Genomic DNA, 26,533 nt, shown 5'->3' on the forward strand with positions numbered 1-26,533 from the left:
AATTTCATGCACTTTTAAACTTCCCCATTATGTTCAACCCTTTGTCTTCCGGTGGTTACAGCAAGAAACCGCCTTTTAAATTTGTTTAAATTTTTATTCCAAATCAAAATAGTAAGATAAACAGAAGAGCTATGTATTACTCGATGAATTCATCGACTGAGAAACAAATTGAAAATCTTTAAAAATCTTAGTATTTAATTATAAATTGCAGTGTTTATGAATAATCTAAATTTTTCAAATAGTCATGAGTTTTAGTGCGGGGGCTTAGCAACAAAATCGTGCACTTTGTGATAAAAGCATGAAATTAACATCGTTGGTAGTAGGGGAGAGTGGCGGACAGTGAGACACCCTTTTTTTAAATTGGTATATCTTAGAATGTTTTCGAGATAGCTTAACGAAACTTTGAAGTTAGTTTAAGACATATTTTATCTTAATGTTGCAAAAAAACTTATAGTTAAAGAATGAATGAGGGCATCACATTGGACTAAAATGTAGAAAAAGTCAAAACGTCTCACTGTTTGAAAGGGGTGCGATCAGTGAGACATTCTTAGGTGAAAAAAAAAATAACGAAAACGTCAAATAATTAGGTAATTGACAAGTATATACTTAATTAATTTATGTTACTTTAACCCATTTATTCAAAAAAAAAAAAAACAAAAAGCCAAAAAAAAATGAAAGAAAAAACAATACGAAATCATTTTGAAGTCATGCTAAAATAATAGATTTTTTTAAAATCTATATGTCTCACTGTTTGCTTTTTAAAAAACCTATGTCTCACTGTTTGCTTTTTAATAATGTCTCACTGTTTACTTTTTGTCATTTTTCGGAAAAATATAAAATTACAGAAAACGAGAAGGAATTCTAATTCAATGATATTTTTTTATGAAAGAACATATAAATATAATACATATGTAAAAAAAAGTTCTGTCCACTAACCAAAATTTTTTTGTGTTATACACTCTTTTTATAACACTCCAAAAACTACTTTCACCTGATTTTGTGTGATATTTTACGGCGGGGGAAAATGGACAGCTTTAATTAAGTCGGGACAAAATTAAAAGACGCAGACGGGGAAATAAACGTTTTGACCCAAACTAGCGTTACTGTGCTTATTTTCAGAAAAGAGAAAAATGGATTGTCTCACTGTTTGCACCGTCTCACTGTCCGCCACTCTCCCCTACTCAATAAAAAAGTTATTTTGAGATATTGGACCACCTTGTATCCCCTCCGGAAGGGTTAGGGTAGATACAAGACTTTTCTGTGTTGCACTCGATTTGTTGCATAGTATAGGCAATGAAACATTTATATTAATATGATACATGATTTCGAGGTATTTTCTAACGCCCGATCGAATAAAATCAATACCAAAATGTCTCGACCATCATGTAAAAAGTTATTGGACTCTTTATGAATTGTCTTTTACTCAAAGAGCTAGAGTCAGAATATTACCAAGTACTCCTTGAAAAAAAGTGGTAGGTTGATAAAATTTTGTGTGGACGTTTCATATACCATAGAAAAAAATAATAAAATATGTCCATCAAAAAATTTCAGGTCAAAGGGTGTTTTTTTTTTAGCGAGAAAGAACACTTTTGCAATGTTACCATTGCATCACATGGAAAATTTTTGCATTTTTTTGAACCGCATATATATTTTATACATCGTATGAGAATAAAAAATAATCAAAAAATGAATTATATTTACCATGGAATATTGAATTTTCATGCAAAACTTAAATTGCTTGCTTTTATTTTTTATTGAATTTTCATAGAAATTAATGTTTTGAAGGAGTGAGGTGCGGTGGCCCAATATCTTTAAATAAGGTTTACATATTGTACTAACAATCCTATTAATTTGATCCTTTTATCACAAACTGCACAATTGTTTTTCATACTTTTACTTTTGCACCTCACTCCTTCAAAACATTAATTTGTATGAAAATTCAATAAAAAATAAAAGCAATCTATTTAAGTTTTCCATGAAAATTCAACGTTCCATGGAAAATATAATTCATTTTTTGATTATTTTTGATTCTCATACGATGTATAAAATATACATATATGCGGTTCAAAAAAATGCAAAAATTTTCCATGTGATGCAATGGTAACATTGCAAAAGTGTTCTTTCTCGCTAAAAAAAACACCCTTTGACGCCGCCTCACTATTTAGAAAATTTGCTTTTCCTAGATTAACATTAATTAAATAAATTTTTTTACAAAAGATTGTTTTTAAATCGGATATTTGTAAAGTTTTTGTATTAAAAAATGCATTTTAACTTTTTGAAAATCAGCTCAAAAGATTTCTAATATAATGTTGCTGCCCATTTTTTTACGCTTGACATTGAAAGTCTACGTACAAGTTTTTATCATCTTCGAATGAACTTGATTTGGGGCTAAACAATGAAATTTTATCACAGATATTCATGATTTTTTTCATTTCAACAACTAATTACGAAGGATGTACTACATATTTTGACAAAATTAAAATTGAAACTAAACTAATTGAGATACAAATTTGAAAATTTTCACACGGGTTCAGGATATTCAAGCCTACCCGAGATTTATAAATTTTCACTATGTATGTATAGAAGCTACAGCCTTAACGGATGGACCGGACCGTTAAAATTCAAACCTCTGGTATGACGTCTTTATAGGGGTTTTCGGAATTAATTTTTTAGGATCAAAAATAACTGTACCTCCCATATACCAATTTTAGAAATAATAATATTCTCAAAACGACTAAAATGATTTTGATAAAAAAAAAACCTAAAATTGTTAGCTTTTAAGCAAGGTCCATCTTTTGATGATGATATTTTGATTCCAAAATCATTATTAACAGTAGGTACCTGCCTTTTATAGTTTCTAAATTCCCCACAATGCAATACAAAAGCTTAAATACTATTCAAAAATTCAATTTTGGAACAGTTCAGTTTTTTATTAGAAAAAAAAAAATTACATTTCTTTTTTTTTTTTTTTTGAAAATTCAAACCTTAGATTTTTTAAAATTTTGGTTTTAGACGTAGGTATGTATATTTATTAATTTTATCTTATATTTACATGATTTTTTATAGAACTCAAACTTATTAAAGGTGCTGTTTTTTTTCCTTTCTTCTTAAAGTTTTAAACAGTTGACACTTTCAAATTTGGGTTTGTATACCTTTCGAAAATGGTATTATTAATTTAAAATTAAAAATCTTGCAGCACTTGGAAATATTTTTGCACCTGAAAAATTTTGAGACATATTTTTTTTTTTTTTTTTTTTAATGTCATTTTCAAAAGATTTTTTTTTGTCCGTTGGTAGGTGTTGAAATCTTCATAAGATTTTATAAGGATCGGAAAACGCGAAAAACAACTCCGCCTCCATATAAAGCTTTAGGGAAAGTTATGCGTATGCGAAAAACGCGAGTTAGAAACAAAAAAAAGTTTTACATTTTTCAGATTTTTATATATGCCAATATTTCGTTTCCCATTTGTAAAAAGTTATCAGCATTAAACCATGAGTTTCAGTGATTCGAAAGAAAAGTCCAAAAACACTCCACCCTAGTAACCGAATCTGTTAGTTAGGGAAAAATATAATTTTTCGATTAAGACTTCCAAAAACGATAAGGTTCATGTTTTTTTTTATTTTTATGTTTGTTACACTAAAGTTTCAACTATGATTTTGCATTGGTCCCATTTCAATTTGGTGTAGTTCTGACTACTCCATCCATAAAAAACCGTAATAAGTTTATATAAAAAAAAAATGTTACGCATACACCCCAGTGAACCCCCAATAAGTTCACTTGAATGGCTTGTCGAGAAAAATTTCTCAAGATATGACTTAATCTAATATATATATAAAGTCAAATATTGGTTATAGAAAAATACAAAACCTAGAGGATTGCCGCCGATTTCTGAGGGTCAATCGTACGTCATAGGCGGATCACTAGAGTGAAGATGTTTTATTTTTATTCCAGCAAAAAATTCTGAAAAATTTGAATGCAATAACTTATTTTATGGTTCGAAATAGTTGAACTTACCTATGTTTCGTTTCTGGTGAGACTTTGCATAACTAGCAAAAAAAAAATTAATAGAACACGAATATTTTGCAATAATTATTATTTATTTTTATTTTTCCAAACAATGCCACACACAAACATTCTTATTCGCACAATAAATCTATATATTTTTTTTAATTTATATTTAACATTATAAAGTGTGTATTAAAACACTTGAAAATAATTGAGTTATTCACTCATGCACATTTATTCATAATTTTTATTCAATATATTTAAAATGTTAATTTTATCTTTTGGATAGACTTTCGTTTTTTTATTTTAACATTTTCTGATTACTTAACCTCGTACGGGAACAATTATTTTCAAACAATAAAATTGTTAAGCTGCCTTCTGCGAGGGACCTCTGCTTCCAATAAATTTATACCATTTTCTAATTTTTATTATATTTCTTTCTAGTTTATCCCTAATAGTAGCTATATTTTCACATTGTCAGTACCTTTCAACATCGATCACTATTCACTTAAGTCCTGTACCACAAAGCAACACTAAAGTTTTTCATTTAGGATTGCCTCAACTAAACGGGAGACAACTCATCTGAGACAACTCAACCAACTCAACTCAACATTTATCTCAACTTCAGAAAACTTGACTGAGAAAATATCGACTCGAATAACTGGAAATGGAAAAACTTTAATCGAGGTAGCTTTCATTTGAGTTGAGTTGGCTGAACTGAGTTGTTCCGAGTTAAGTTTAACTTTTGAAAATAAGAATTAATAAGTTTCATTGACTTGTGGAACTAACATTTGTGATCATCAAAGTCGTTATCGATGCTAATTTTCATTTTTTCGGAACTACTATTCCAAATTCTGTCTGTTTTCATAACAAGATTTTTAAATTGGAGCATTCTAACCTTATCCTATCTCTATGCGCTCTGTCTTTACTGCTTCAATTTGTAATATTAGCATTCTTATGCAAATATATATCTTTTTAGATAAATACATTGACAACAAACAATAACAAATATTATAGTTCTAAATAAATTCTTTTTTTTATATAAGAAACATTGGAATAAAGATAGAGATTTTCTATATCAAACAGTTTGTAATGTATACATTATTTTGTTTTTGTTTTTTTTTTTTCTCGGAATTTTTAACACACAGCATAAATATAATATAAATTATGTATTTTTTTACTTAGGTAAAAATTACCCACATACACACGTAGTACATATAATAATTTGTTTAAGTCTTTCTTTTAACAACAAAAGCATATTGTTCAAATGTATATTTAAGTTTTTTTTTTAATAAATACAAACTCTTAAAAAAAAAAATAATATAATTTGTGTATAAATTTATTGTAAAAAGAAGCAGTCAATTCATTTGAAAAATAAATGGTATTCTTTTTTTATCTAAGTGAGAGTGTGTGTGAGATTTGTTTTTTTTTTATTATTATTTATTGTATTTTATGACACCGATTTATTTATTTTGTTACGCTTATTAGAGCTAAGTTATATTTTTATTTAATAAGAATGCAATAGATCCTGCTGGTGAATTATCACAGTAACAATTACATACCTACAATATTTTTTTAGTTGTGAGTTTATTTTATTTAGTTTTTTTTTTTTTTAACCAAATTGTATAGAAAATGCATTCCATGATTTACGTCTATTTTTTTTTATTTTGGAAAGATAGATTTCAATTAAAATTAAATAATGTTTAACTTTGCTCAATTGAAGTCAGTATCGCTGTTAGCTATATGTTTTAGTGAGAATTAGGCAGAGCACGCCAATTTTTTAACGAAAACGCTCTAAATCCAAAATGATTTTAAAATTTGATGTTCTTTAGCTTCAAATTGGCCAATAGCTTTTATCCCAACTCATTTTGACCGAAAGAAAACAGGGGAAGTAATTCTCAGTAAGTTATTGGCTTCTTCCAAATTCCTCTTTATGTAGAATTCTTATTGCAAAGCTGATTAATTAATACCAATAACTTGGTTTAATAAGTCAGTGGCTCAAAATTTTAAACGATTAAGTAAATTGCTAAAGCCATTTTAGTAAGTTACTAAGCCGAAAAGCATACAGCTTTTACTTAATGGCTTTAGAAATTTACTAAATCGTTTAAAATTTTGCGCTAGTAACTTTAAAAAAAGCTGTTTCGAGCATCCCCGCTTCCGAAATGAAAAATATCAGCATATTTTTAGTTTCCCGTGGCAGTTTTTCCACCCGAATATTAAATTTTAAATAAAAAAAAAAAAAAACAGCTTCAATATACTATAAAAACCATAAAAGAATAAAATTTGTTACAATGCTCCAAAAAAGACCTTTTTTAAATGGGACTTATTCACTTGTCTTATTTGGGAAAAATGACTCAAAGTAAAATGGAGTCCACCTCAAAAACGCTTATTATATCTTTTGCTAGTAAAAAGTTAATTTTTTTAGGCTTCTTTTATTTCTTACGCTGTGAAAATAAATACTCTGCGGTGCACCTAAGGGGTCCGAATAAGGTACTTTACTCAATAAAAGCCATTTCGGGAATGATTTTGTTCAAATTTGCAGTCATACGATCGAAAATCAAGATCAATCTTACCAAAATATGGAAAATCACCTCAAACTATTACTTCGACGACGATGTCGCTGCAAAAGCTGTTCTTCCCTTCGTAATAGTTATTAAGTTTAATAAAATTAAAACCATCCAGGATATACAGATTATATTTTTTTCCTCTGTCCAAGCTGCTAATCTCGTTTTAACTCATGTAACACTTATACATAGACACTTATAGAAATTCAACTTATTTTTATTTTTTTTTTTCATTGAGATTTTAAGGGAGTCTCCTCTTGCATTTCTATGCGATCACTTTTTAGCGATATTTTTACAGTTCAATGACTAATAACTTTCCAAATGCCTCATAGGTACCATATTGTAACTGCAAATGCATACCTAAATCAACAAGGAAGCACTACTCGGATCTTGTAACCAAACGAGGGGAATTCGCTGCAAAAAAATAAAGGTGGACTTTTAAACCCTCGCAATACTAAAGAATTAGTTGACTTCCAAGTATTGAAAGGCTTTATGAGAGTGAAACAAAAATAAAAAAAACTTTGTTCAAGACATATTTATAGCTTCTTAAAGGTAACTACATAATTTTTAAATGCTAAAATAGCCATACATTTTAATTTTAAAAGAATCTCTAGCTTTCCAAAAAAAAAACAATCTTTTCTTTGATCTTATTCATTATACTCAATTTTTTAAAAATTATTGTTAAATGCTTTGAACGTTATACATAAATATTTATTATTTAAAATGTGAATTTGATTGTTTTTGAAGCAACATTAAGCTCGTTATTTGCTAAGTTACCATGTGTAAATACATTATACATTTTGTATGTATGTTAATTTATATAAACATTTTTTTATTTCTTTGTTTTCGATTCATGTTATTAATAATTTTTTCTTATTTGTTTGTTTTGTTTTATTTCATCAAATCTTATTTTTTTTTAAACTTTAGCTTTAGGACTTTTTTATTTTGTGCTTAAGATATATTAACAATTTTTTTTTTGTTCATTTTCAGGTATTTGTAGGCATATTGTTTTATTTTGTTCAATTTTTTTTTCATATTTTTTTCGTTTGCATATTGAGTGATTGATGAAAGTTATTGGTGGCAATGTCAAGGGTTGAATAGAAAGTTTACACAATAGGAATAGAAAATGCATCAAGTAGAGGTATGCTTTTTTATAATTTCTTATAGTAAAAATGTGCTTAACTCTTCAGTTAAGCTGATGAATAAAATAACAAAATACGAGATTCAAAAATGTACTAACATCTACTTGTTTTTTAGTTTTTACCACAAATCAAGTTAAAATTCAAATTATAAAAACTAAATAATTGTGCAAGGAACACATTATATCAAAAACCACAAAATGTACAACTGCAAAAATTTGAAAGCCATGACTCTGCTACTTTATGAGCAAGTAAACCTAAAGGAAGATATTTAAATAAAATTCTTGGCAAACGAACTGGTGTTTTCTTTAAAGTTAAGGAACTTAAAATTTGCTTTAGAACACTAAGTTATCTGAAACGTTAAACTGCATCCATAAGCAAAAAAATTTCTTCCAAAATAAACTTTGTGCACACCCAACCTTGCTCGTACAACAAATCCAAAGTAACGACCCTTCATGAGTTGCATGTGGAATATTTTTTCACAATTTACCTACCAGTAGCAAATCATGAGGTAGCTATAGATTGACTAACAGCTTTATATTCAGAAAGATCTACTCCACCTGCTATATCCCTCAGATCTAGAAAAACATAGCTTCACATGAAGCAAATCTTTTCGCACACGCGAAAACGTTTGTTCGCTTATGCGATACAGAATGTCACCCCCGAATTGTTGAAACATGCAGGGGATATTGGCCGATAGAAGAACATGCGGCAAAACTGGTTATACCGGACAATACGTACTGTCGTATATTTTTGGACCAATAAGATAGAGACGGTCGTTCGTTTTCTCTGTCAATGTCTAGGAAAAGAGCATTTCATTTGACTGAAAAATATCCTCTTTCTTATGTTTGTTCAAATGTACATCATTAAAAACAATGGGCTTTTAGCGTGAATCTCCAGGAAATCTTTTATTTCCCAGGAATATTTTTCTTCCATCGGGAAATTTTGTGTAAAGCTCCAATTAAATTTTGACTCTTAGCCTGGTCCGAGACTGTGCAGCCGCTCTTCCCGTTTCCGCAGAACATTTTCCATTTCTTGCATTTTTGGTATATGTTATAAACTAACAATTCATTTAAATAAAACAAAAACGCATTTTTAAATTAAAAATAAAACAAAATTAAATAAGATCTAGAACTCTGTGAAGATTAGGAGGCAATCTTATTTTTAAGCGCTATGGCAATGCGAAGAAAATGGCTATAGTAAAATTTTAGTTAGATCCTGGCCTGACATAGACAGGGTCTGCAATCTGACGGAACCTCGGTATAACATATAAGCCTATTGTCGTGTCTGAATATCTTCACAGGAAGAGGCCTTTATAGTACCTTATAGTACCTACTGCGGTTGGTGCTCACTGTCCTCCCTGTGGTTAGAAGAACAACCTCAGGATAATCACTGGTTTCCTCACGGGCCACTGTAAGCTAAGAAGGAACAACCTAGTAAATAGTGCAACATTTAGATCACATTCTGAGAAGTTGCAATGCACTAATACACCAATGATTCAAACACCTAGGTTACTACCAGATCGAAGAGGAAAAATTAATCTCTATGACAATACCCCAAAATAGTCCAATTTCGTGAAAGGAATTAAACTACAGGAGGAGTTATACATATATGAGAAACCAGCTCAGGTCAAGTGCTTCTTACACCCCAAATATCAATCAACGCCAGGGCTGTGTTCACTTACATGGCCTAAGTTGACCCTGCTTGTGGGTAAGTCAACCCTGAGATAAGCCTTAAATGTGAGGAACTTACGTTAAGTTTATTTACAACCTCCTCTACAATTATTCAGCCTCTATTCATTTCAGACGAAAGACATTCGGGTTTCAGTTTATGTATTAACCAAATATAAGTATTTATAGCATACACATAGCAACCTGGTCAAAAGAATATACATTATTTGTGAATGGTGGGGGTGGGGAGATATTGGCCCTGTATTTCGTCTTGCCGTTGACATTCATTCTAAACGAATGGTTTTACAACCAATAATTCAGCTTGGTTTAATCTGGGAAAACTTCCTCGAAATTCTCAAGAGGTAATGATGATTCACGAAATATTCTAAGAATCTCAGATTTTGATTCACGACTCTATAACGAAATTTATTGTAAAGAAATCAAAATTAAAGCGTTTTCACATAAAAAAAAGTAGTAGATTAAATTAGATTAATCTACTAGTATTATGTATGTAAACTCCTCACTTCGGTTTGGTGAGCTATGTTTATTTTTATTGAATCCTACAGACTAAGTAGGTTTAAAGAAATGAGTAAATACTCCTAACATCGTTGTGTGAAAGACAATTTGTAGGTCATGTTTATTTTCGTGTAGCATAATGACTAATGGATTTTTTTGTTTCTTTTGGCATAATGACTTTTTTTTTGTTCTAATTATTTCATCTAATGTGTAAAATCTATGTTTTTATTAACTTTCTATTATGACCCTTAATTTTTTTTAAATTTTTTTAATGCATACATATCTTTGTAAAATTATAAATACAATTATATTAAATTGTTACATTCATTTATCATTACATTCAGTAGTAGTTGTCTTTTATTTAGTTATTTTTTATTAATGCTTATCTCATGATTTTATGAATAATTTAATTTCATTTGTTTTTGTTTTATATTTTTTTAAATTATTATTTTTTATGTATAAAACTAAGCAAAAAAAACAAGAATTAAATAATTAAATTAAGATTTTTAGAACAAGAAAATTAAAAAAAAAAATACTAACAAATTATTTAACGATAACGATTGTGGTCAAACACAATTCTTAATTTTTACCATTTGTAGTTGTAGTTGTTTTTGTTGTAAGGTCAATTCCGGTGGGAGTGGATTTGGTGGTACATAACTTGGAAAGATTACAATTCTTTAATAATGGCGGCGACAAAAACTGTTGAGAATTGTCTGTCATTGGTGAAAGATTATTGTTCTTAGATTCTTTGTGTTTTGTTATGGGAAAGGATTTATTTTTTGAAGGCATAAAAACCTGAAAGGAAAAGAAAATACAATTCAAATAAAGAAATGAAATTAAATAATAAATTATAATAATTTGAGTTAACCTTTAATGCTCCTTTCAACATAAGGAAAAACCAATACACTTGTGGAAGGAAGAGAATTAATATACTGATGATGCATCCACGCGGTAATGTTGCAATTGACTGTGAATAAAAATTATAATTATGTAATTGGTATTTATATCAAAAGGTTGAATACTTACATCAATAAATGAACTATTAATCACTTCGCTGTATTTGTAAAACACATATGGCCACATAAAAATCCGACAAAGGAAAAATGAGCCCAACATAACAAGGCCATTGGCAATGTATGTTCGTGAATCCTTCATTCCTAATGTACTGAGAATGCTGCGCAATGAGACAAAGGGCGTCGAGAATTCCATCATGAACATGTAACTATAAATGCAATGACCACCTCCACGAATGTACTGTAAAAAAATTGAAAAGAAAAATGATTAGATAATGTTAAAGGAATTGATTTATTTTTAATTCAAAACTAAGAAACTTCATAGTTGATCTGGGGAAAACCCTACTCTGTCCATTTCTATTTATAATTTGTATGGGGGTTATGTGGGAGGTATTGAATAAATGAAAAATTCATGAGAACGAACTTCGTTTTCGTGCACATCTTTTTTTAAACTACCCGAAAAGAGTTCTATTTAAATCTTTTAAATGACTTTTTATAAAGTTATGAATGATTTTAATACTGTTCATCTTTTGTGAATAAAAAATTGTATCTACTAAAACCTGACTACGAGAAGCAAGAAAAGAGAAGAGACTTTTCTTTGAACTTATTTAGGCACCATACAAAATGTTTTTTATAAAATGAACGTCTTCGTTATAGTAAGAATGAACTTCCCAACACCTTATATAAACTCTTTCGACATTTCTAGACCTCAGACAAATAATGAAAGGTTTGTCTGGCCACTCGTCGCTAGTTATTGAAAGATCAGATTCATCAGATTACTGCCGAGCCGGGTCCTAAATTTGTATTCTTACGCAAATATAAGGTTTTCCCCAGAGAACACGAAGTGTTCTGTGGGTATCGTTATATTTCAAGACCTGTGAAGATCCACAATATTGGACATTCAATGCAAAAGAAATATCCTGATTCGCGCATATCAATATTTACCTAACAACTTTATTACAAACGACGCAAGGCTTTATACTTGTAGCATGGATGCCCAAACATAGGATTACTGCTTTTTTGTAGCTAAGCTATGTATTGGGATTTCAGAACAAGATTAAAACGAATGATATACGAATGCAATTTTTGAAATTGAAATATGCAGGAAGTATTGAGAACAAATACAGAATATTGTCAAGTATATTTCTTGATGGGTTCTGGTGCCGGCAAGCACATGGAGATGAACAGAAGTCATATAAAGTGTAGCGATATCAGAAAAGGATCAAAGTTGCTCTCTAGACGCGAAAGCTGACTGAGGAATCCCTTTTTTGATTCAATAGGGGCGCTGGGGAGGCAATGTTCAAAACCGGATGAGCTGACTTTGAATCAAAAGTTCGAGTTTATTCTTCAACATTCAGAAAAGGGTTCATTGATGCCGTAGGATTTCGACTTCTGAGATTGTTGTGGTTAGTATTTAAAAAAAGGTATCATAAAGATTTTAACAATCACAAGAATCAGATGAAAAGTCGGTGGATAAATAGAATATCAGTTATGGCTTTTCGTTTTAAATACAGTTTTCAGATTAATAAATTAAATCATGATGAAAAGGAAAAACGAAGAACGGAGCGAACAAAGCGCCGTTTAATAAGGTGATACGACTTGTGAGGTGTATTTAATGATAGATCTAAAGAAGGATATGTAGAGTGCGCAATTTACACCATCGTTTAACAAATCAAATTGTTGAGTTGTCTTTGTGAAGCACGGCTGCGGTGTTTATTATTTATTATTGATTTATTATTATTGATAACATAAGAAACCAAGGTCTATAATCGCCTCAACGATGACCATTGATTGGTTGTAGAGTAAGTAAGTAGTAACAGGGAGCAGATATCATGCGCTTACATGAAAAGTTCATTGACTGGCATTTGGTAACGCTCAATACTAGAAAGAAAAGGTACCAAAAAGACTTCCTTGAGAGACTCCAGAAGTAGTGAAATTGGGGTTAAGAGAAAGCATTTTTGCAGCGCACATTATAAAAAAAAGTTTTTAAGCCAGGAAGATATCCATTTCAAAGCCAAGCGCGTAAAATTTGAGAGTATGAGAAATTTTATCAAAAGACTTGCTTAAATCAGTGGAGAAAGCATCGACTTCCAATCCATCCTCAACCGCCGAATGGGTTGAGTTTGGTGGTAGTAGACTTAGAGCGGAACCTTATACATTCGCAAAGGTTGCATTCAAATATTTTGGTAATATGATAATGTTTGTCATATGGATATGGAAGCGTAGGGAGATTTTTTTGAGATCAGAACCATTTGTTGAGGGTCCTCTTGGTTTATAGAAACTTTTAAGTTTGTTTTTCATTACACCCTAGAAGACGCTGAGGAAAACCTCAAAAAGAACCATCTCTAGTTTTCAAGGGTATCTAATGGGAAGTTTGTTGTTTTTTTCAGTTTATTTGGGTTCAGATTAAAAAAAAAACCCAAGCTGAACAAAAAATGTTTTGAAATACAAACAATCATTTGAATGTGAATTGAACTGTGAAGTCGGATAGTAAAATCGACAAGCAAAAACCAACACAGCTTCCGGAGCTGATTGTTTTATATAGACAACTTTTTTATATCTTCTAACTATTTAGTATTCAAAAAATATATGTGTGCCCCCTATAGTTGACTATGAATACAGTCACTTAGTTTCCTCCTCAATGACTTGCAGAAAACAAGCCAGCTCAGTTTCAATCACTAGCCTCTCCCTGCCTAGACAATTTAAAACTATTTCCATATTATTTCAACTCAATAAAATGTTTGGTAATAATTACAAGCTGATACAAATTTATGCGCCAATAGGTCAACATGTGTTTGCCCTCGTATACATGAAAGTATAGTATATTGTAAGCTCAAAGTACCTATTTATGGTTATAGAGTCTTTTTTTTTTCAACTTTTATTTTAAATAACAAACCTCAACAATTATGGCATAAAAACCAATTCCTCCTTGTCGATGTTATACACAAATAAACCACCGCCTATTTGGCACACGAATATGCACATAGCACGAATACAATATACCGGCAAAAAAAGAAAACTCAATGAAAAGTACAAAGCAACAAAAACAAAGAAAAGGAAGGTGAATGAAAATATATAAGTCATTGAATTTATTGCATCATGATGGTTCATCAAAGGTTAGTGCCATCATTTGGCACAGTTTTTGTATTTCATGGCAAACAAAAGCCAACGAAAGCGAAAACGTCAGTCACCTAATTTAAATTAATTTTCCGCAACAAAAGGAAAAAAAAAATCAATGAAATATTATGCTAACGATTGAGTAGTATACAAATTTGTATTCTTTGGCATAATTATGGCACAAATTTCAGGTGAAAACAAAACATATGTAAGTTGTTAGATATTTTAGAAAAGATATACAAATGAAAAATGTTCCTTGATGAGTGATAAATTTATTCGTCATCCATAAGTTCTATTCCGTTGTTGCCATCTAAGCTTTCACCGTCTGAAATATTTTTAAAATCTGTTTGTTTTTTTTTTTCTCGGAATGTTAGAAATATTTTTTGAGTAGATGCCAAGATTTTTCGTTAATTATTCTAATTTAAAAGCTTATTCGTGGATTTCTGCGTCAAGATCTCACCCATATTGTTAATGTCAAAAAAGGATTCCGACAAGAAAACGCTGCTGCTGGGCATATTTGTGCGTCAACAAATTAGACACGATAATTCAAATATGTACTTCGATGATATTGAGATAATTGGTTAGAAAATAAGTTGGAAAGTTTCGGTTTGCATTTTGCCCATTTTTGAATGAAATTTTTACTTGCGATAAAAAACTATATAAACGGTGACCATCTGTCCAGGTTTACCCGAGACAGTCCCGTATTTCTATAGCTTATCCCGGGTTTTATTTAAAACGGGACGTATGAGTGTCCCGTATTTTGCAATTTGTTCCGTGATTGTCCCGTATTTCCACATTCTCTGGTTTTTGTATTTAAAATTTTAAAAACTTTGTACGGAAAACAAGAAAACAGTGGTTGGAAAGAAAGAGGAAAGAATCCAGCTAAATTTCAAAACTTTTAAGGACATACTAGAAGTTGAATTAAACATTACAAAATTTCAAAATCATTTGAAATAAAATTAAAATGCTGAAAAAACAAATGAAAACTCATTTTATTGTAATTTTTTTTTTTTTTGAAAAACCAATGTTTTCAAAACGATCCAAGGAATTTTGTATTTGTCCCGGGTTTCACTTCTAGAAATATGGTTACGTTGATACTTGATAGATAGAGAATGCGAAAAAAGGAGGTGCCTTCTGAATATCTGTTTGTCTGTCTATGTGTCCGTCTGTATTAATTTCTAGTTGCAGCCTTAACCACTGAAGAGACGTGTGCGAATTGTCACACTGTTTGGCATACTTCAAACTTCGTGATTAAGAGTTTTTAGGACCCAGTTTATTTCTCACACTAAATGAGATACATGATGCTCTTATTGTATCTCTAAATGGAATGGAAGAATCAAAGTGAACGCAAACTTTGATTATGCAAAAAGTCGGTTGTTGTTGGATATGTTTGCTAAACAAAACAATGGCAGCTAATACCAATGATGCATAATGCTATGTAAGCCAAACATCTAAACTTAGTCTGTTTCAAGTGCGCAAAAAAAAGACACATTGAATTCAAATGCCGAGCCAAAGCGTTTTCATCAATGACTAAATCTGGGTCTTTGTGTTCAAAATAAACCATGGTCTATAAATTTTATGTGCGATAAGGGATGACTAAAGTGCTCATACCACAAACTGAGGACGAAACGTGTCATACGAAAACGAACATGATCAATCCCAAATGACCAGAAAAAATGTATTATCAGCAAAAAGAAAAGAGGCAATAAAATTAACACACGATTTTGGAGCTACGGATGGCTCAGTGAATGACGAAAAGTATTTTCGAAATCTGGTTGAAATGAGTCGCAAAAAGGAATGAGAAAAACACAGGATGACAGCAAGGTGGAATGTTCGTGCTTTAAAATGCCACTTTTTGTCTATCCACAAACTTAGAAATCGAGACTATATAATTCTATTTGAAGGTGATTATACTTCGAATTTTGTGACGTATGCTACCCAGTGATTAGGCAGATTTATTATATTTTCGCCTGAGTCATTTAAATGACTTCGATAATTAAGAAACTAATAAACAGTTCCATGGTTGATGGAATTGACAAAATCAAAGTAAATACAAATGTGCATCTTGTGTTTTAAGCAAGCAAACACGAATAACATTCCACAAACTAGGAATCGGGATTGCATACACTCTCGAAATGAGAGGTATTGCTGAGGGCTTTAATCCAAATCTCTAGGAAAAAGCACTCGCAATGTTGACAGCAATTGGGTTGGTTTAAATATTTTGGAATGAAGGCATTCTTGCTGCGAATTACATAAAAAATCGATGTTTAAAAAGTACATGCGGAAGCCAATTCGACAAGAGACCAGCTGAACTGTGGTTTAGTACGCTCGAACATTTCAAATTAACGGATAAATAAGTTTTTATTTCAAATGTAATTTGTATGCATTGATTAGAAAAAATGAGGACACAAAACAGTGTTTTCGAACTTCTTGAATTTGTGTCGTTCAAACAATCTATCCACAACACCAACAAAAAAAGCTTCACCAAGTATTAACAGCATCTCATCCAAAACGTTTTTTAATAAATTCAGAACTTTTCCATAATAAGCCTGTTTTTTTTTTTAGTTAATAGCTGTGTTTTTATTTTCCTCGTGATCCAGATCAGATCATTGTTTTTATTAGCTTTACAACAAAAGCAGGATTTTGGTTTGTTATTGTTTTGCAAATAAATACAATGATCTGATCTAATCACGAGGAAAACACAGCTAATATCAATAAAAAGTGTCAAAGTAATGAAATTTCTCATTATTCAAAAAGTTTTACATTTACAGATCAAATGGAATGAATATGGTTAACTGTACTCAATTTTCCATACATACCGTTACAACTAGCAATCCAAATGTTCCAATAAACACATGATGTATCATCATCACTGGATGTGTAATCACATACTTAAGAAAATCCCAATTACCACCTTCTGGAATCTGAATTGGTTCACCATCATAATCATAAATTTCATCCTCATGATGACGCTTATGGAATAGCGGCGATGTTTCATCAATTGGACTTGCTGTTGGTGAGGAAGTTGTGGAAGATGATGAGGAAGCAAATGATTTCCTTGCATTAGCTGCAATATGTTTGTCATAGAGACCATTTGTAGTGTGATTTAGTGTTGGCGATGGTGTAAACGCCGGATTCGATGTTAATTTCATAAGCTTTAGTTTATCGGAGATTTTTTGAGTGTGCACCTTGTACATGGACCAGATGTCATACATGAAGTAAGCTGTGCCAAACCAGGCATAGGCTTCCATGAAAAAATGTGAGGCGTAGACAAATGATTTGCTGCATGTTGATTTGCAGACAATTAAGCCAGCTAGAAAGGAGAATGCTGCTTGCACTGCTGAAACAATTCTGAAATTTAAAGGGAAGACATTTGGTTAGTTTAAGTTGAATTGATTTAGATATTGATATGAAATGTGATTTGGATTGATTATAAGTTCAAAGTAAGTTTGTAAGAATAAAAACGAAAGCCCTGTTGTTGGACTATGGATGGATTGATCAAAAAGAGCTGCTTCAAAAAATTGAGAAAAAATTCAATCTCGCATAATTTGCTTTTTTTATAAGACCCTCTTGCTTTACGCAGAATAAGGTTGATCTTTCTAAAGTTTGGACAAGGAGCACTTAGGCTTTGAAAGAAAATATCTTTTGGTGGTAACGTGTCTATAAATGGGGGAAAAGGCAATCTACAACGTAGTTTTTCATATAAAGTATTTATGCCAAGTTGCCTTTTTTGCATTGAACAAAAAATAATAATATATTCTATCATTATCTACTCGTACAAATTTCAAAGCTCCAACAAAAAACAAGTACACCCCATTTATACAACTTTTGTCTGTCTTCTTTCTTCCTAAACAAATAAAATTCAAAGCCACACTTTCAATTGTTATTGTTGTTCTCATCGTGTTGTATAATCTTGATCATTTATAACCGTCAATTTGTACAATTCCTCATCTCAATTTCAATTGATTGTGCAAAATGCAATGAAAAGTGCACTTACGACAGCACACACCATACTTATTATCTGTAGTTTTGGTTTTGAATTGAATGAGCTCACAAATGCTACTTACCCTAGTACAACAAGAAGGAAAACAAAAACAAAAAATAAAGAACAGCAAAGTGAGCATTGAGCAACAACAACAAAAATATATTTTTTTTTCTATTTGGTTTTGTAGAACAACATTTTTTTAGAAATTACATAATAACGTGAAAGATAAAAGGTTTTTCATTGACATTGAATGGACTTTAGTGTTTTGTTCAATATAATTAAATGTTATAATGTATATTGGAGTGCCATTCTTAACTATAAAGCTAATTGTGAAATTAGTTTTTTTTTTTCTCAAATTAGAACAAAATTTTATCGTTTTTATTGCGGAATATACAACTTGGTTTCGGAAGGGATAAAATAAGTTTTAAAACTTAATTTTCATCATAAAATATGTCGCTATTATACTGTGATTAGTAGAGTTATTGACTGATAAGGTAATAGAATTATTTTCGTATCATGGGTCACTGAAAATTGTGGAATTTTTTTGTTTGTACAAGAAATCTTGATTCTAGAATGTTCACAAACATTTTTGTTTACATTGATTTTTATGTAAAACCTTGAATATTCAAAATCACATTCGCATTTTTAGAGTCCTTATCCTCTAAAATAAAATAAGGAATAAGGAAATAAAGCTATTAAAAATTTTGTAAAGTTTTTCGAACATGATTTTATTTGGTACCAGTACCACTTAAGGATTCATTTTTCTTTTGTCAGTCAAATTGGAAATTATTTGTTATTTTTCAATCGGTACCCAACAATTTAAGACTTCTTCTTCTTCCTTTTTCTCGGCGCTGTTATGATCTCGATGTCGAGGGGATCATAACTATCCCACGTAACTGCTTCACACTAGTGATCCGCCTGTGGGGTTCGGCGGGTTGACCTCAGAAATCGGCGACAAGCCTCCCGCTTTTGTATTGTTCCATTTCTAAGGCCAACTGAATGCTGGTGTCTTTGCATTTGCTTGTACCAGGAGTTTTTGGGCCTACCTTTCTTTTTATTTCGTACCTACACGCTCTAGCTTTTTGGCACATTCCTTTCGTATATAATTACATATGTATGTAAAGCCACTACTTGCCTCGTTGAACTTGCAATAGAGTAAAAATTGCGTCAAAACAAGATATTTTTTCTAAGTTAATAAAGTTAATAATCCACATTGACATGTGAAAAAAAGAACACAAAAATTGTATATCCAAATTTTATTACAAAGCACAAAAAAACAGAAAGTGGAAATAATTTTCTCAACATTAATTTTTAATTGAAAAAATCATTTCTTCTCTCTGTGTTTGTAGTTTGAGCTTTCAAAACATTAATTTTTTAATTTTGCAAAGATTTTCTTGTCGCTTGGAAATTTTTCTTTTGGTATATCAAAACTTGTGTTTTTCATTACATAGAACTTAGGTCGCATTTTTGTTCTTTCAACTGGTTCCGAAAATATTGTTAAATGATTACTTTTGGTTTGAAAATTGCGTATTCTTAAGTTTGAATTTGTGTTTTGATTCATTGTTTTTCTTGTATTTTTCTCCTCTTCGACTTTGCGGGCTCTGATTCTCGGCTGGAATGGTGTTGAATAAAAGCTCCCCATTGATGGTTTTTCAAAAGATAGAGCTTGGTAACCTTTTATTCGAGGGCCAGACTCGTTGACTTGTTTTTGTTGTTTGGTATTTAATTTTTCTCCAAAAAAGTTCGAAAGAAAACTTCGCATATTTTTCCAATGGCCTTGATCTTTTTCTGGTTCTTTGTAATTCTCTGGCATTGAAATTTTTACCTTGGTTTTTAGTGAACTATGTGGCTTTTCCGTTTCATGTTTTTTATGAGAATCCAGTAATTTAAGAAATTCTGGCGATACCCTTTTAAATTTTTCTTGATTCTTTTTCATATCAACTGATCCAGTATTTGCAGCAGATTTAGGAAAACAATGTTTTGCTTTATGCAAAAGCGGCAAAGTATTGCTTATTTCAATGAAAGTTTGATCCGGATAGTGTGGATTAATCATCGTATTCCAATTAGGACAGTTGGCATTTCTAAAATTCTGACATCCTTGGTATGTGTTGCTGCTTCCCATAGCTCTCATTGGCGTACATTGAGCCCACTGTCGAAGAGGATTCGAATCAAAGTTTTTACCTAAAACAACAAGATGATTTTTTTGTGGCAAACGGCTTGATAGCCTTCCAACATTTGTAATTTTTAACATTTTTTTTTTAAATTTATAAAATTAACTTTATAAACTAATTTTGATTAAATAGGAAATGATTGGCAATTTTTATTTTTACGAAAACAGTGAAATTCTTGAGAATTTTTCAATCTTGTACTTTGTTCAGTTGGAATTCTAATTTGAGTTTCCATATTAATGGGTTTAATTTGCAATTTTATATTGAAGTAAATTGTTTGCCCAGCTGGATGTACTTTATTTCGAGCAATTATTTTGCAAATTTATGCAATTTTTCTTAATTAAACAAAAAACTAAGCGAAGTGGTGAAATTAAAAAAAAACCTGGATACGATCGTGGCTTTGTTCTTCGGAATAATTAGATATTTTCTTTATAAATAAAACATGAGATTATTTTGTGTTTATCTTCAATCGATTGGAATAGTAATTATCTTATTTTTGTTCTATTGTTTGAAGTAAACTCTTGAAAGGCGGGGACAAACGTAACGAGTTTTACATTGCATTTACTTACCATGTCCCTGATACTTATTTTTTGTAAATTTTATTTGTTAACAACTTTTTTTAAGTGTTTCTGGAAATATAGTTTATTAAGCGTAAGCGAAATCTTAGCATTGCAGTTTCAGTCCTAGAAAATTTACAATCAAAGAGGTATTAAACTAATACCTAAAAATACCTCCTTGTCAGATTGGCATTGGAAATGTAACGTTTCTCTGTTAAAATTAGAAACGATTTTGCGAAAAGGACTGATAGGGATTATAACTAAGCGAAATAATACCATTTCTGAGGCCTTTACAATAACACTGGTCAGCAAGGTTTTTGCCACAAGAACCAAAATTTATATGTTTTTCATATGCTGAACTCGAATCTGAAGTCAGAGAATGTTTATTGGCCTCCGTTTTTGAAATATTACCGTTTGAAAATGTCGAAAAACGTCATTTTGGCTGTTTTCGAGGTTATGTTTTTTATGTGGGGAAATACTTATAACTGAAACTTAAGATATCTCGAGCAATAAAAGAGATATCGGGAAAACTTAAACAGTTTCTGAAAGAATCTGAAGTCAGAGAATGTTTATTGGCCTCCGTTTTTGAAATATTACCGTTTGAAAATGTCGAAAAACGTCATTTTGGCTGTTTTCGAGGTTATGTTTTTTATGTGGGGAAATACTTATAACTGAAACTTAAGATATCTCGAGCAATAAAAGAGATATCGGGAAAACTTAAACAGTTTCTGAAAGAATCTGAAGTCAGAGAATGTTTATTGGCCTCCGTTTTTGAAATATTACCTTTTGAAAATGTCGAAAAACGTCATTTTGGCTGTTTTCGAGGTTATGTTTTTTATGTGGGGAAATACTTATAACTGAAACTTAAGATATCTCGAGCAATAAAAGAGATATCGGGAAAACTTAAACAGTTTCTGAAAGAATCTGAAGTCAGAGAATGTTTATTGGCCTCCGTTTTTGAAATATTACCGTTTGAAAATGTCGAAAAACGTCATTTTGGCTGTTTTCGAGGTTATGTTTTTTATGTGGGGAAATACTTATAACTGAAACTTAAGATATCTCGAGCAATAAAAGAGATATCGGGAAAACTTAAACAGTTTCTGAAAGAAGAATATCTGTTCTTATAATCACCGGTACAAATTTGTTTATAATGAATGAATTTATTAATGAATTTGAAACCCCGCATAAAAACAGAAGCTAGAAAACATCCAAAATGACGTTTTTTTTGCATTTTATAATGGTAATATCTCAAAAAACGGAGGCCAATCAAATTTTTTTGACTTCAGATTCGAGTTTAGCATATCAAAAACCTATAGAAAAGTATATCTTGGTTCTTGTGGCAAAAAAAAGTTCAATTTTGTTGACCAGTGTAATAGAATTTGTCTGCGATTTCAGCAAATTCTTTGGTACTAGGTACAACACAGTCGAGTTGAGCAGTTACAGTCTTAAAGAAATAAAAAATACTTGCTTCAATGAGAAAATCTATGAATGATCCACAAAGCTCTGTCTACATGCCAAATTAATTTTTTCCACTAAGCTTATTTTTTTAAATGTCTTCACATTTTGGTTATAATTTTTAACGAAATGCATTTTATTTTCCATAAATAAATTAAAAACTAAATAACAAATTCATTAAAAATGTCACAAATGTCATCTTTCTCGAAGAAACCAAAAAAGAAATCTAAAGTTACATTTTCTAAATCAGATCCTGTAAAATATGAACCAACTGACAAACAAGAATGGAAAAACATGCATGAATATCTCAATAAAATTTCCGAACAAAAAACCAATCATTTGAGAAAAGATTTAAACCTGCAGTCCGCAGTTTTTGAACAAGAAATTGATATTCCTCAACTTCGAGTGTTTTTAAATAAAACTATAGAAAAAAGAGCACAGTTAACTCGAACTTTGGAAAGAACAAAAAATACAACTTTTCTCAAATCGCAGCCTTTTAATGTTATCAGAAGGCAGATAACTTCAATTGAACTAACTCCAAGACCAAAAATGCGTTCGCTAGAAAACAATGTTAATCAAAGTGAAAAGATATCCTCAGTAATATCACAAAATCGAAAAATGCCTAAATCTAAAGAATCCATGTTATGTATATTGTCTTTTCATCCTCGCGTACGTTTTTCTGAGTCTGAATTTTCTTGGAAACAAAATGGCTGGCGCGAAAATGAATATTCGAAAAAAGAAAATTTACAAATGTTCAACACAAACATTAATAGAAAATATGCCTCAATACCGGGACCAAAGATTCGTGGCTTGGGAGAAAATGGAGCTTTTCTGAAAATGAAACAATATCAACAATCTGCGATTTCAACAATTAAATCAAACTTCAGAACTTCTCACTTCAAGGACGAAGACTCATTTCATCCCAGAATCCACATATTTTGTTAAGACCATTTTAAAAACTAAACAAAAAAAACATGAAAATCAAAAAAGTAAAGCAAATATAAACCTTAACAGTCTTTTTTATTTTGTTCAAAGACTTGCATGTGAAATTTATTTCTCAAAATTCTCCACGTATCTTAATTTTGAGAAATTCTTGAGAATATCGAAGAATCCACATATTTCTTGGTTTGTGACTGAGCACTTTTCACGGCGCGAGGATATCGGAAGGAAATTGGGCCTATGAATCTAAAGCTTTTCTTCACGTGAAATTCACTTCGTTTCCTCCTACAGATCTAGGAGATTCAAGACATTTAACCTTGAATAACTTTGTTTGCACACATGGGATTTTTGAGGATTTTTGACACTTTACTTTTATGGATGTTTCAATACCTCAGCTCTATGCGAATTTTTTCCAGGTTTAACGATAGATTAAACTCCTTGAGAATAAAATACAAAATAAAAACGTCATTTTGGCTGTTTTCGAGGTTATGTTTTTTATGTGGGGAAATACTTATAACTGAAACTTAAGATATCTCGAGCAATAAAAGAGATATCGGGAAAACTTAAACAGTTTCTGAAAGAATCTGAAGTCAGAGAATGTTTATTGGCCTCCGTTTTTGAAATATTACCTTTTGAAAATGTCGAAAAACGTCATTTTGGCTGTTTTCGAGGTTATGTTTTTTATGTGGGGAAATACTTATAACTGAAACTTAAGATATCTCGAGCAATAAAAGAGATATCGGGAAAACTTAAACAGTTTCTGAAAGAATCTGAAGTCAGAGAATGTTTATTGGCCTCCGTTTTTGAAATATTACCGTTTGAAAATGTCGAAAAACGTCATTTTGGCTGTTTTCGAGGTTATGTTTTTTATGTGGGGAAATACTTATAACTGAAACTTAAGATATCTCGAGCAATAAAAGAGATATCGGGAAAACTTAAACAGTTTCTGAAAGAAGAATATCTGTTCTTATAATCACCGGTACAAATTTGTTTATAATGAATGAATTTATTAATGAATTTGAAACCCCGCATAAAAACAGAAGCTAGAAAACATCCAAAATGACGTTTTTTTGCATTTTATAATGGTAATATCTCAAAAAACGGAGGCCAATCAAATTTTTTTGACTTCAGATTCGAGTTTAGCATATCAAAAACCTATAGAAAAGTATATCTTGGTTCTTGTGGCAAAAAAAAGTTCAATTTTGTTGACCAGTGTAATAGAATTTGTCTGCGATTTCAGCAAATTCTTTGGTACTAGGTACAACACAGTCGAGTTGAGCAGTTACAGTCTTAAAGAAATAAAAAATACTTGCTTCAATGAGAAAATCTATGAATGATCCACAAAGCTCTGTCTACATGCCAAATTAATTTTTTCCACTAAGCTTATTTTTTTAAATGTCTTCACATTTTGGTTATAATTTTTAACGAAATGCATTTTATTTTCCATAAATAAATTAAAAACTAAATAACAAATTCATTAAAAATGTCACAAATGTCATCTTTCTCGAAGAAACCAAAAAAGAAATCTAAAGTTACATTTTCTAAATCAGATCCTGTAAAATATGAACCAACTGACAAACAAGAATGGAAAAACATGCATGAATATCTCAATAAAATTTCCGAACAAAAAACCAATCATTTGAGAAAAGATTTAAACCTGCAGTCCGCAGTTTTTGAACAAGAAATTGATATTCCTCAACTTCGAGTGTTTTTAAATAAAACTATAGAAAAAAGAGCACAGTTAACTCGAACTTTGGAAAGAACAAAAAATACAACTTTTCTCAAATCGCAGCCTTTTAATGTTATCAGAAGGCAGATAACTTCAATTGAACTAACTCCAAGACCAAAAATGCGTTCGCTAGAAAACAATGTTAATCAAAGTGAAAAGATATCCTCAGTAATATCACAAAATCGAAAAATGCCTAAATCTAAAGAATCCATGTTATGTATATTGTCTTTTCATCCTCGCGTACGTTTTTCTGAGTCTGAATTTTCTTGGAAACAAAATGGCTGGCGCGAAAATGAATATTCGAAAAAAGAAAATTTACAAATGTTCAACACAAACATTAATAGAAAATATGCCTCAATACCGGGACCAAAGATTCGTGGCTTGGGAGAAAATGGAGCTTTTCTGAAAATGAAACAATATCAACAATCTGCGATTTCAACAATTAAATCAAACTTCAGAACTTCTCACTTCAAGGACGAAGACTCATTTCATCCCAGAATCCACATATTTTGTTAAGACCATTTTAAAAACTAAACAAAAAAAACATGAAAATCAAAAAAGTAAAGCAAATATAAACCTTAACAGTCTTTTTTATTTTGTTCAAAGACTTGCATGTGAAATTTATTTCTCAAAATTCTCCACGTATCTTAATTTTGAGAAATTCTTGAGAATATCGAAGAATCCACATATTTCTTGGTTTGTGACTGAGCACTTTTCACGGCGCGAGGATATCGGAAGGAAATTGGGCCTATGAATCTAAAGCTTTTCTTCACGTGAAATTCACTTCGTTTCCTCCTACAGATCTAGGAGATTCAAGACATTTAACCTTGAATAACTTTGTTTGCACACATGGGATTTTTGAGGATTTTTGACACTTTACTTTTATGGATGTTTCAATACCTCAGCTCTATGCGAATTTTTTCCAGGTTTAACGATAGATTAAACTCCTTGAGAATAAAATACAAAATACGTGGTTTTTTCGTATAGTCCTCTCTCTGAAAGCTAATATCTTCTAAACGATGGCAGCTATGAAAAAGTACATCTTAATCTATTTCATGGAAAACATCATGGGCTATGAAATAAATTTAAAATATTTTTGGAAAACTGCATTTTAGATGAGTTTATAAAAAACTGATATTTTTGATTTTTGTCGAAATAAAAAATTTTTTTTTTTTAAATTACAGCTCTAGAGGGATAAAAACTTAATTGAAATATGTAAAAAAAAACACATAATCTACACATGCTATGAAAATTTGTTTAGATAACACTGACCATTTGACGAAAATAGATAAAAAAGCGATATTTCGATATATACCACTCTTTTGAGCGCACTACCTTTAAAACGATAAGTGTTACTAAAGCATAACTACAGCTATTTTGTGCAAAGTGTTATAGTATCCAGGGTGTCCCACAGTCACCGCCCTAAATGAAAACTATGGATTCCTGAGGTCATTTTAAGTCGAAAAACCTAAGTGGCAGTTTTTCTGATTTTTGATCTCTTTTCCTTTAACTGGCATTATCTTTGCCAAACTACGTCTGATTCGAAAAATTTTTCATAACTTTTTTATCTGCGGACAACCGTTTCTCCTCAATTTTGCATCAAACACAATTTTTTTCGTTTTTTAAGTTGTTTTTTATACTTTCATATCATTTTAGTAAAAAAAACACGTAAATGA

At 30.8% G+C, this 26,533-nt stretch overlaps 1 protein-coding gene across 1 annotated transcript in view; it reads right to left on the reverse strand.

Annotated features, from left to right (window-relative positions):
- Positions 1–5,423: 5,423 nt before the first annotated feature.
- The window catches only part of LOC129918136 (uncharacterized), a 37,547-nt gene continuing 16,437 nt past the window's right edge, over positions 5,424–26,533 (reverse strand). Inside the window, exons 2-5 of the mRNA XM_055998504.1 lie at positions 16,844–17,375; positions 10,921–11,148; positions 10,763–10,861; positions 5,424–10,689 (exon numbers count right to left, since the gene is read on the reverse strand). Coding sequence (XP_055854479.1) covers positions 10,474–10,689; positions 10,763–10,861; positions 10,921–11,148; positions 16,844–17,375 — 1,075 coding nt within the window. The 3' untranslated portion in view covers positions 5,424–10,473. The remainder of the gene's footprint in view (positions 10,690–10,762; positions 10,862–10,920; positions 11,149–16,843; positions 17,376–26,533) is intronic.

The sequence above is a fragment of the Episyrphus balteatus genome, chromosome 4, assembly GCF_945859705.1.
Source record: "Episyrphus balteatus chromosome 4, idEpiBalt1.1, whole genome shotgun sequence".
Lineage (NCBI taxonomy): Eukaryota > Metazoa > Arthropoda > Insecta > Diptera > Syrphidae > Episyrphus > Episyrphus balteatus.